At 40.9% G+C, this 12,856-nt stretch overlaps 1 protein-coding gene across 1 annotated transcript in view; it reads left to right on the forward strand.

Moving 5' to 3' along the window:
• The first annotated feature begins 3,191 nt into the window (after window positions 1–3,191).
• LOC111968948 (MAM domain-containing glycosylphosphatidylinositol anchor protein 2) overlaps window positions 3,192–12,856 on the forward strand; it is a 249,599-nt gene continuing 239,934 nt past the window's right edge. The window contains exon 1 of the mRNA XM_023994932.3: window positions 3,192–4,066. Coding sequence (XP_023850700.1) covers window positions 3,994–4,066 — 73 coding nt within the window. The 5' untranslated portion in view covers window positions 3,192–3,993. The remainder of the gene's footprint in view (window positions 4,067–12,856) is intronic.

Below are 12,856 nucleotides of genomic sequence, written 5' to 3' on the forward strand. Positions count from 1 at the left end.
AATGTTTGGACAAAGCTTACAGGTAACTTTTGTAGTCATGTTGCGCGAGTTGGAACCAGTGTTTTTCTGGATCAAACGCGCCAAATAAATGGACATTTTGGATATATATCGACAGAATTAATCGAACAAAAGGACCATTTGTGATGTGTATGGGACATATTGGAGTGCCAACAGAAGAAGCTTGTCATAGGTAAGGCATGAATTATATCTTTATTTCTGCATTTTGTGTCGCCCCTGGAGGGTTGAAATATGATTGTCTGTGTTTGTTTGCTGGGGTGCTATCCTCAGATAATAGCATCGTTTACTTTCGCCGTAAAGCCTTTTTGAAATCTGACACGTTGGCTGGATTCACAACAAGTGTAGCTTTAATTTGGTGTATTGCATGTGTGATTTCATGAAAGTTAAATTTTTATAGTTATTTATTTGAATTTGGAGCTCTGCATTTTCACTGGATGTTGGCCAGTTGGGACGTTAGCGTCCCACATATCCCAGTTAATCACCCCAGCAAACATTAAAAAACAAGTGGCCAGCTGCAACACAATCTCAAGCATGGGGAGTCCATTCCTAGATAAATGTCCAGAGCTTCTGGTTTTGAATACATCCAATTGTGCAAACAAAGATGTCATTACCACAGTCTGCACCATTGAGCAACTAGGCACTTCTCAAGGAGGTCATTGTGGATAGGTACACATCCATCCATCAGTGCATTAAGAGGGATAATGTACCACTGCTTAAAATGCCAAAGCAAAGCTGGATCCTCAATCCTCAAAGCTGGATCCTCAAAAGCTGGATTTCTCAAAAGAGAAAAAGCAACATTCAGCATTAAAAAGCGATTGTACACTTTTCTTTTGACTTTACATTGCGAGCAAGTTTTCTCTCATGAAAAACCCATGTCCTTCAGTCCTTTAAAATAACGGAATGCTTAACCTGCCAACCCAAAAATCTGATCTGCTAGGCCTGATCGCTGTAGATTCCTACCCACCGTGCCCTTGTCTTTTGATGCCAAAATCTCTGATGGAGCTGTCATTGTCCATTCCTTCCCTACTCACCAAGTTTCCACATTTGGCGAATATGGCAGTAGTGTCTTCCTGCCTTGGGTAGGGAACCAATTGAAAAACTGCAATAGTGTTATGCTGATGAATGAGGACCCAAAAGCGACGTAATAGTAACAGAGTCTTTATTCCAGTAWTAAACAAATAATGATTCTCCTGGATATAATCAATGGTAATCCAAAACAGGAAACTGAAATCCTCTCGTCAATAGAGAGGAACGCCTGGAGACGCGACCACAGACTGCAGGTCGCTTCGGGAAGGCACTGGCCGTAGCTGACATAGACACCTGCTCACACGCAGCATCTGAAGAAGGCAAAGAACACGACAGGGCGAAACAACGACACAGGAACAGCAAACATCAAACAAGAATCCGACAAGGACAGGAGCGGAAAACAGAGGGAGAAATAGGGACTCTAATCAGAGGGCAAAATAGGGGACAGGTGTGAAAGAGTAAATGAGGTCGTAGGGAYAATGAGAAACAGCTGGGAGCAGGAACGGAACGATAGAGAGAGAGAAAGAGAAAGAACCTAATAAGACCAGCAGAGGGAAGCACAGGGACAAGACATGATCAAAGACAAAACATGACAAATAGAATCGATATTGTGTCGGACGCATACAAAGAAGATAGTCTAAAAGAGAGAGAGAGAGAGAGAGAGAGAGAGAGAGAGAGAGAGAGAGAGAGAGCGAGAGCAAGGACAAGTCATCCGAAAAAAGTTGTGATAACCAAGCTTCTATGTAAGTTCTCTGACTTTCTCAGAAATCCTAATAACAAACAGTAGCTTTTCAAATCAAATAAAAGTTTATTGTCACGTTCGCTGAATACAACAGATGTAGATCTTACAGTGAAATGCTTACTTACAGGCTCTAACCAACAGTGCAAAAAAGGTATTAGGTGAACAATAGGTAAGTAAAGAAATAAAAACAACAGTAAAAAGACAGTGAAAAATAACAGTAGCGAGGCTATATACAGGCACCGGTTAGTCGGGCTGATTGAGGTAGTATGTACATGTAGATATGGTTAAAGTGACTATGCATATATGATAAACAGAGAGTAGCATTAACGTAAAAGAGGGTGGTGGGTGGCGGGACACAATGCAGATAGCCCGGTTAGCCAATGTGCGGGGACACTGGCTGGTCGGGGCAATTGAGATAGTATGTACATGAATGTATAGTTAAAGTGACTATGCATATATATATGATGAACAGAGAGTAGCAGCAGCGTAAAAAGAGGGGTTGGGGCGGTGGCGGGACACAATCCAAATAGTCCAGGTAGCCATTTGATTACCTGTTCAGGAGTCTTATGGCTTGGGGTAAAAACTGTGAGAAGCCTTTTTGTCCTAGACTTGGCACTCCGGTACTGCTTGCCATGCGGTAGTAGAGAGAACAGTCTATGACTGGGGCGGCTTGGGTCTTTGACACAAGCTGCACTGCTGCAACATTCCAACCCAGCAGCGTATCAAACAAGCATTTTGTCAATAGGTCTGAAAACCATCTAATTAGCACCTTCACCAGAAAGATTTGGATGGGCTAAAACTGTTGATTCCGTGACACTTTTATTGACACTCTTACCTGAGGCTGACAAAGCATGCAGAAAACTCAATGCCAGGATGCTGGATTGTCATACACTGCATTATGCCATTGTGCTGGCATATGCGAAGGAGGGCCCTAAGCCTTTTCTTCACTAATCAGAACTTATGGAATACATTGGATGTATTATTACTTGATTTAGTTTCAACATTTTTTTTTTCTTAAATCACATAATAAACTGTTTTAAATATGACTATGGATATATTACTATCTCCATCAGCGGCCATTTTTAATTCTGCTTCCTGGTCAGTTTTGAAATGAGCAGCCCTTCTAGGATGTTTTCATATGATCTGAGAAATGTTTGCTCCAAATGTAATGCTTTTATCTGTTGCATTACAGTGTTTAATGGTCAAATAGCTATTATTGCAGCCATTTGGAATTTTCCTGATAACTTGCTTCCTTTTTCAGTTTGAAATTGGCWCCCCATCTGGGATGTTTTCATATCACCTGCGGTATGTTTGTACCAAATTCCATGCTTGTATCGGCTTCATAACGTTGTTTTCGTTAAGGCCCCGGACTATGAGGAGTCATGCACTAGATGTCGGCGGGAAGCGGAGGCTTGTCGTTTCAGCGCAGTACGTAGTGCACAGCATTACTGACCATCTCAGAACCAACACATCCTCTTCAAATAATAATTTGTACAAGACACTTTCAGATTAAAACGAGTAACGTAACGACGAATCGTCGTTTGCTATTTCGAGATACACATAGGTAACCTGCATCATGAGTCAAATACGCTTCTAAAACCGGGAATTATTATCCGCCGGGGATGGCACGTTCACGGTCTTTGGCCATAGTGCTTGCATGAACGCGTCACATCCAGCGGCTCAGTGTCAGCTTCTAGGAAAACCTTTTGCTTTGCTGTCCTCGGAACACTGTGGCAAGCCTTTGAGAGGGGAGGGAAAGCCGCAAGTGGATATCAGAATGTCTTTAATCTCCGTTTAGCAATGGAAGCTGCTGGAATCGGTATAAGCGTTTTCTCGAAAGAATTATCGGCGTTGCATTCTCGGTTACTTTTACAATGTCACAATCAAGGAGATCCTGTTGAGGCTTCAAAGAATGCACGGACATTGGCGATTTTGACTGATGTGCCATTGTAGGCACAACATTTACCAGTTGTTATCCATCGCTGTGAATCATTTATGCTATTACCTGCTGTCCCTGCTCCCACTGAAATATTCACAGAACCAAATGCATTTCAAATAAACATTCGTTACCCGGTGTCAATGGTGTCTCAACCAGATTTACGCTGAATCCTGGTGCGGAACCGCGGGAACTGAGTTCCGACAAGCTGCATCTCTCCTTGGGAAGAACCTATCACCATCGAAGTGGATATGTTGACATTAACGTGAAGATGGGTTTAGTTTTCGGTCTCTTGTGGCTGTTCAACATCTTTTTGGAGGGCATTCATTGCCAAGGAGTGTATGGTAAGCCAACGCATTTCTAAATACCCAACAGCTATCATTAATACCACCAACTTGACCTTGTGAAAATGTAGTCAAATGCAAAATGTATGCTGTACGGTCCAGCTCTGTTTTCTGTAGAATTGTAAACTACAACAGGTAGCCTATATGTACTCTATGTCATCATTAAGACGGTGGCTCGCTGAAACCACAGGTGCTCTCAGGGCATTGGGCTATTCAAACCTATGGTGCATGGCTGGTTAAGGAACGGACCAGCGGCACTGTTTCTGAGCGTAACCCCCCCCCCCCCCAATGACATCTCATCGATTATGTGATTTTATTGGTCCAAACTTATACTATTCCACCACAGCGTTAGCGCGTGCTGTAAATCGACTGGCACCAACCCAAGACCGATTGCCAAGCCTCATCTACCACCCAAGGCAGCAAGAGCCTGGCAAAGGCATCAACATCGAATCTGACGTGTAGAGCTGGTGGAATTTGATGGAATCATGTATATAAATCCTTATTGGTGTATCTAAATGTTGGAGTCTATCAAATCAGAATGGTTAGAGAAAAGCATAAATTGAATGTTGAAGGTTGGAATGTGAAAATAATTTAATATGAGCAATAATGCGATTGTGGGCCTTTAAAACCAAGACCCAGAAATGATCTTGAAATAGTTTCATTACCCCATTTTATTGCCTATTAATAATCATTAGCTCAATGTCGTTCCCAGAGACTAATACTTTTACAAGATCAGATCACTGGTATTGAGAATTTGTCCCCCCAGATTCTCTGTCAGATTCTCTCTGTCAGTTCCATGACTGCATACAGTTGAAGTCGGGAGTTTACATACACTTAGGTTGGAGTCATTAAAACTCGTTTTTCAACCACTCCAAACTATAGTTTTGGCAAGTCGGTTAGGACATCTACTTTGTGCGTGACACAAGTAATTTTTCCAACAATTGTTTACAGACAAGATTATTTCACGAAAACTCACTGTATCACAATTCCAGTTGGTCAGAAGTTTACATACACTAAGTTGACTGTGCWTTTAAACAGCTTGGAAAATTCCAGAAAATGATGTCATGGCTTTAGAAGCTTCTGATAAGCTAATTTACATCATTTGAGTCAATTGGAGGTGTACCTGTGGATGTATTTCAAGGCCTACCTTCAAACCCAGTGCCTCTTTGCTTGACATCATGGGAAAATCAAAAGAAATCAGCCAAGACATCAGTAAAAAAATTGTAGACGTCCACAAGTCTGGTTCATCTTTGGGAGCGATTTCCAAATGCCTGAAGGTACCACGTTCATCTGTACAAACAATAGTACGCAAGTATAAACACCATGGGACCACGCAGCCGTCATACCGCTCAGGAAGGAGACACGTTCTGTCTCCTAGAGATGAATGTACTTTGGTTCGAAAAGTGCAAATCAATCCCAGAACAACAGCAAAGGACCGAAGATTCTGGAGGAAACAGGTACAAAGTATCTATATCCACAGTTAAACGAGTCCTATATCTACATAACCTGTAAGGCCGCTCAGCAAGGAAGAAGCCACTGCTCCAAAACCGCCATAAAAACCCAGGCTACGGTTTGCAACTGCACATGGGGACAAAGATCGTTTTTTTTGAGAAATGTCCTCTGGTCTGATGAAACAAAAATAGAACTGTTTGGCCATAATGACCATCGTTATGTTTGGAGGACAAAGGGGGAGGCTTGCAAGCCTGAAGAACACCATCCCAACCGTGAAGCACGGGTTTGGCAACATCATGTTGTGGGGGTGCTTTGCTGCAGGAGGGACTGGTGCACTTCGCAAAATAGATGGCATCATGAGGTAGGAAAATTATGTGGATATATTGAAGCAACATCTCAAGACATCAGGCAGGAAGTTAAAGCTAGGTTGCAAAAAGGTCTTCCAAATGGACAATGACCACAAGCATACTTCCAAAGTTGTGGCAAAACGGCTTAAGGACAACAAAGTCAAGGTATTGGAGTGGCCATCACAAAGCCCTGACCTCAGTCCTATAAAACATTTGTGGGCAGAACTGAAAAAGCGAGTGCGAACAAGGAAGCCTACAAACCTGACTCAGTTACACCAGCTCTGTCAGGAGGAATGGGCCAAAATTCACCCAACTTATTGTGGGATGGTTGTGGAAGGCTACCCAAAACGTTTGACCAAAGTTAAACCATTTCAAGGCAATGCTACCAAATACTAATTGAGTGTATGTGATGAAATAAATAAAAGCTGAAATAAATAATTCTCTCTACTATTATTCTGACATTTCACATTATTAAAATAAAGTGGTGATCCTAACTGTCCTAAGACAGGGAATTTTTACTAGGATTAAATGTCAGGAATTGTGAAAAACGGACTTTAAATGTATTTGGCTAAGGTGTATGTTAACTTCTGACTTCAACTGTATGTTGTGCCATATTTGATCCACTGTTTAACTTAATGCATGATTGAAACCATAGGGTGGCCATTAGCCAGAGTTGGGAATGAATCAGGAGCCCTGCCTGTGGTTATGTGGTGAGTCGAGTGCACTGTCACCTGTGCCATAAAGGTTCAGACCTCTTGGCATTGGCTGTAGTCCACTCACATACAGGGAGTCTACACTTTTCCCCGTCTTAAGAAGTTCCCCATACACAACCCCATTGCAAACGGGGGAACACTTTTAACAAAGGCCTGTGAGGCTTTCAGGATTATTCTGCCACATGTAGCAGTTGATGGAGAACAGCTGGACCACGGCTTGAATCAGCTATTTTCTGGGTACAGGTTGAGGACACTATCAAAAAGTTCCAGACCTTTTGACCAAGGCTGTAGTATACATTGCTCACCCAGCAGCATTGTTCTGCCATATGTTACACGTGACCCAACCTTTATGAAGGGTTTCCTACTGGGATATGACAGACGCCATATGGTGTTGCTTAAAGGAAAGATTATATTTTATTGTACCGGGAACCATCCAAATTAAAGGAACATGTACAACGCTATTTCTTATAGCTTCTGGTGGTTATTGGTGCATTTTAATGTATTTCTATAAAAGGAATATAGCACCATAATAACATCAGGGCAAATTGGCATAACAGCAAACCCACGTAGGGTGTGCAGTAGTGGGTCTACATCACTTAGGGTGTGCAGTAGTGGGTCTACATCACTTAGGGTGTGCAGTAGTGGGTCTACATCACTTAGGGTGTGGCAGTAGTGGGTCTACATCACTATAGGGTGGTGCAGTAGTGGGTCTACATCACTTAGGGTGGTGCAGTAGTGGGCCTACATCACTTAGGATGTGCAGTAGTGGGCTACATCACTTAGGATGTGCAGTAGTGGGTCTACATCACTTAGGGTGTGCAGTAGTGGGTCTACATCACTTAGAGTGTGCAGTAGTGGGTCTACATCACTTAGGGTGTGCAGTAGTGGGTCAACATCACTTAGGGTGTGGCGGTAGTGGGTCTACATAACTTAGGGTGTGCAGTAGTGGGCCTACATCACTTAGGATGTGCAGTAGTGGGCCTACATCACTTAGGATGTGCAGTAGTGGGTCTACATCTTAGGATGTGCAGTAGTGGGTCTACATCACTTAGGGTGTGCAGTAGTGGGTCTAGATCACTTAGGATGTGCAGTAGTGTGTCTACATCACTTAGGGTGTACAGTAGTGGGTCTACATCACTTAGGGTGTGCAGTAGTGGGTCTACATCACTTAGGGTGTGCAGTAGTGGGTCTACATCACTTAGGGTGTGCAGTAGTGGGTCTACATCACTTAGGGTGTGCAGTAGTGGGCCTACATCACTTAGGATGTGCAGTAGTGGGCCTACATCACTTAGGATGTGCAGTAGTGGGTCTACATCACTTGGGTGTGCAGTAGTGGGTCTACATCACTTAGAGTGTGCAGTAGTGGGTCTACATCACTTAGGGTGTGCAGTAGTGGGTCTACATCACTTAGGGTGTGCGGTAGTGGGTCTACATAACTTAGGGTGTGCAGTAGTGGGCCTACATCACTTAGGATGTGCAGTAGTGGGCCTACATCACTTAGGATGTGCAGTAGTGGGTCTACATCACTTAGGATGTGCAGTAGTGGGTCTACATCACTTAGGGTGTGCAGTAGTGGGTCTAGATCACTTAGGATGTGCAGTAGTGTGTCTACATCACTTAGGGTGTACAGTAGTGGGTCTACATCACTTAGGGTGTGCAGTAGTGGGTCTACATCACTTAGGGTGTGCGGTAGTGGGTCTACATCACTTAGGATGTGCGGTAGTGGGTCTACGTCACTTAGGGTGTGAAGTAGTGGGCCTACATCACTTAGGATGTGCAGTAGTGGGCCTACATCACTTAGGATGTGCAGTAGTGGGTCTACATCACTTAGGGTGTGCAGTAGTGGGTCTAGATCACTTAGGATGTGCAGTAGTGGGTCTACATCACTTAGGGTGTGCAGTAGTGGGTCTACATCACTTAGGGTGGCAGTAGTGGGTCTACATCACTTAGGATGTGCAGTAGTGGGTCTACATCACTTATAGTGTACAGTAGTGGGTCTACATCACTTAGGGTAGGCAGTAGTGGGTCTACATCACTTAGGATGTGCAGTAGTGGATCTACATCACGTATGGTATGCAGTAGTGGGTCTACATCACTTAGGGTGTGCAGTAGTGGGTCTACATCACTTAGGGTGTGCAGTAGGGGTCCTAACCACAACGTTAGATGTTGCATAGTGGTCTTACATCACTTAGGGTGTGCAGTAGTGGGTCTACATCACTTAGGGTGTGCAGTAGTGGGTCTACATCACTTAGGGTGTGGTTGGTCTTTTTCCCTTGACGTCCCGTTTGACCACCCACCCATAAGATCTACAATCTACAAAGCATTAGTTCTGCAAGACTTCTCAAATACTAGCCACAACTGGGTCATTCTCACGAAACTGACATTTGACCCCAAAATTCTCAAGTGTCATTTTTCACTAAATTTCCTCTTGGATCACTGAGATTAGGATCTGTACATTTTTATTTTATGATTATTATGCATATTTTTTAAATCAAATATTATGCATTTGACCACAATTTCCACAACTACCAACACAGAAATTATCATTACTGCAACAGTTTTCAAATTCCAAAAATTAATAAACAAATCACTTTCTAGTATTTTTTTAAACATTGCTCCCCTAATGAAAAGGCCTGAGTTAAACTTAACACTGAAAATGTAATTATTAAGATGTATTTTGTAATTTCTCATTATTGTAACACAACCTTTTTTTGTTGTTGTCATAATCACTTGTCTATATATGCATGTTATTTTTAAATTATATTGATTTTCACACATTTGGATAAAGTACAAAAGTCACACTATCCGATTAAGCCAAAATTGCTTGTTTTATTTTTTGATTATTTCCTAAATATTGGTGCATTACGGTAATGATGAGCAGGTATCAGAGATGAGACTGCGTGTTTCGATAATGTGTGTGCATAGTTTGTCATGAAATTTTTTACCGATTTGTATCAGTTTGCCATTATACAAAAATCACTGATGTTAATGCAATTTATTAAAGTACTGTAATTACATGCATGTATTTTCAAAAGTCAAAAGTGGACCTAAATGTAACAAAGTTAATACTTCATCCAAGGTTTTTACAAGTAGTATTGGTGTATTAGGATGTGAATATTTGTGTTGAAAGGTATTTTTAGATGTTCTGGATTGAATGGGATCCTTTGGGCAAACTGCATAACACAAAATGCATGTAAATGATCTAAAACTGGGATATCAAACAACAGTATATGTTAGTGTGAAAACAGCTCCTACTTTAAGTGGTGGGGTTGCTCTTTGCCGAAACCCAAACTGCTGATTGAGGCTTAAAGTAAGTTAAATCGGGTTTATACAATCCATATTTCTTGACAAACCCTACTTAATCATATAACATTTTTTTTTTTACCAAAAATGTATACAATAGTTTTAGGGAGTGGTCCTAGTAAATAAATAAAGTTACCAGCGGAGCACAACCATTGACTATACATTATAATTAGCTTATTATCATTACCTAATTTAAGGTTTTCATTACCAAAACGGACCTAAAAATAACGTGGTAATGAGAAATGTGTGTTTCGGTAATGAGAGGCCCTTAGGTCAATCTGTAAATAATAGGAGACACATTATTATGAGTCAGTAAACAATTGACCACTTCACTAAAGCCCATTATTGCCTCCATGTTGTTAAGGTAATGGTTGTCTGACTTTTTCCCAAATTGAGCTTTTTATCCATTTCGGTAATGAGAAGGCCAAGTGGGGTAATGGGGTGTTTGAGAAGAAGAACCTCCTTCTGAAAGTATATAAGCAAATAAATTAACTTGTGCTCATCTAAGGACTACTCTAGACGATGCATCATGGGTGAATCTAATTTAATTTTAAACATTTATTGGAGTTTTTACATGAACTTTAGAAAGTGTTACGGTAAAGAGACCCCCATGTCCACAGACACTGTGTTTTCACATAATAAATAGTATAGTTTAATGGAAACTTCAACTAGTATACAATTTGTATGATTTATGGACAAACTACAGCAAGATATGTTGTGTTTTACTCAAATCAGTTAGGCTTTTCTAAAGTAAAATTGTATAAAATGATTCAATAATTTATTTCAGACACATTTTGGTAATGACAATTTGTGGTGAGTATAGACTTCAGGCGAAAATGTCAAATGTATTTAAAATAATACACTTTGCCAAAAACTAGACATCTTAGTCTTCCGAATGAGAGTTGATTTTTGCAGATGCATCATGGGGTTTGTTACTCAATTTGCTACAGACTGGTTTCGTGAGAATCACCCAACTGCTGTTGGTCACATATGGTGTTACAGTACTAGGTTTAGCCGTGTTTATGCAATATTGTGCCCTTGGAGGACTTACAGTACACGTCTTTAGAAGCAGTACCAGGCCAACACAAAAAATTAGTCAGTGTTTCAATCAGTTCATTGATATTTTCCAACTCGTTCCCCACAGCTTAGTCCCCCACCACATTTTTATATTGGGCAACATTGCTGATAGATTAGGCTACTTTGACAATGCAGTTGTATTTTTTGTGAATACATAAAGAGGTTTTGTAGATTTGCCACATTGTTACTGTCTGCACGTCTTTATCTGTAGGCAACTGTTTTCCTAAGATAAAGGTTTATGTGATCAAATTCTCTCTTAACTGTCATTAACGACAAACTTCAGGTATTAATGTAGTATAGTGTACTGCACATATCTAACTTCAGGTATTAATGTAGTATAGTGTACTGCACGTATCTAACTTCAGGTATTAATGTAGTATAGTGTACTTACGTTAGCTAACTCAGGGATTTAACTGTAGGATAGTGGTACGTGCACGGTATCTGCAGGAATATTATGCTGCCAGCATCTTTTCCGTCACAGCCAATACCAAACATTAATACTCACTCCTCGGCCCCTAATTACAATATTACTGCTTTGAAATATGCACTATGCATAGTAATTTGTATGGATTCAGAGGCTTCGACTGATAATGGTAAACCTCACTACTTTCATTTGGTTGCTCTGAAAGCAGGTTTACCTTTGATCAGCCTTTTTCTTATACTCATTTTGTGTCTTATTGAAGATTAAGTAAAACGTTTAAGTTAAATGGGCTTGATAAAAAGAGAACAAAGACCTGAATTAATTGTCAACCTGGAAGGATTTTTTAGGTGCTAATGGTTGCCTCTGGAGTGCTGGCACAAGTATGGTGTCAAAGAGTATGGTGTCAAAGAGTATGGTGTCAAACCCTGCCAGAATTTGTACATGCCAAATTTACACATACACTCTTAGAACAAAAAAATGTAGCTACTTAGAACCTAAAAGGGTTCTTTGGGTGTCCCCAGAGTAGAACTCTTTGAATAACCTTTCTTGATTTCCACAGAGGGTTCTACTTGGAAACCAAAGGGGTTCTATGTGGAACCAAAAAGGGTTTTCACTTGGGGACAGCCGAAGAACCCTTTTGGAACTTTTTTTCTAATAGTGTAGGTTATGTTCATACCTCATGAATAAAATAAAAAAAAGAAGCTGTTTAACATTTTGACTTTTTTTTGTAGCAAACTAAGATTGTGATTTTTACAGTATCTTGTAGTGTTCAGTAATTTACTGCTGTGACAGTAGGCATACATCATGTACATTTGCTGCTGACAATGATTTAATTGCAGCTCACATTAAATGCCGTAAATCAAATAAATCTCTGCAGCATTAAAATATAGTTGCATAGCTCTCCGTTTCTTTCAATGCTTTTGAAGTCTACAAAACATTGTAAATGGCGTAGACACGAAATTTACTTCTAAACTATTCAAATTAATGCTGATTTGCGAAAGATTCATATATATTTTTTTTGTTCCTCATCCAATTCTCTTGGATCCGGGCCCTCTCATTCCCTAGCAGTGTAAACCATATTAAAATGAGTCTTCTCTCACCCACCTGCTTCTCTCTATTCTACAGATCCTCAGAGGGGTAGACTTGATCCATGGGTCAGATACGGTGTAGTCTCAGCTCCAGGCTTCCTACACTTGGGAGTATGGTAACACAAGACTAGATACTGTGTTACTGAATAAAGGCAGGTCAAATTCATTCAGATTTTTCTACACAAACATATGCCCACATTTTCAATCCTTTTTTCATGATGACGTCGCCTCTGCCTCATGGAATCGACACAAACTTGTAACCACGGGCCGCAGATGATACCCGATTCCCCAGTCACATTCAGTTAGTTAATCGCCTTGGGAACACACTGCAACAAACAGAAGTATACGCTGCTATGTGGAGTATTCGGCTCAGTTCGAGTAACAATAAG

This window comes from Salvelinus sp. IW2-2015, linkage group LG9 (genome assembly GCF_002910315.2).
Source record: "Salvelinus sp. IW2-2015 linkage group LG9, ASM291031v2, whole genome shotgun sequence".
Classification (NCBI taxonomy): Eukaryota; Metazoa; Chordata; class Actinopteri; order Salmoniformes; family Salmonidae; genus Salvelinus; species Salvelinus sp. IW2-2015.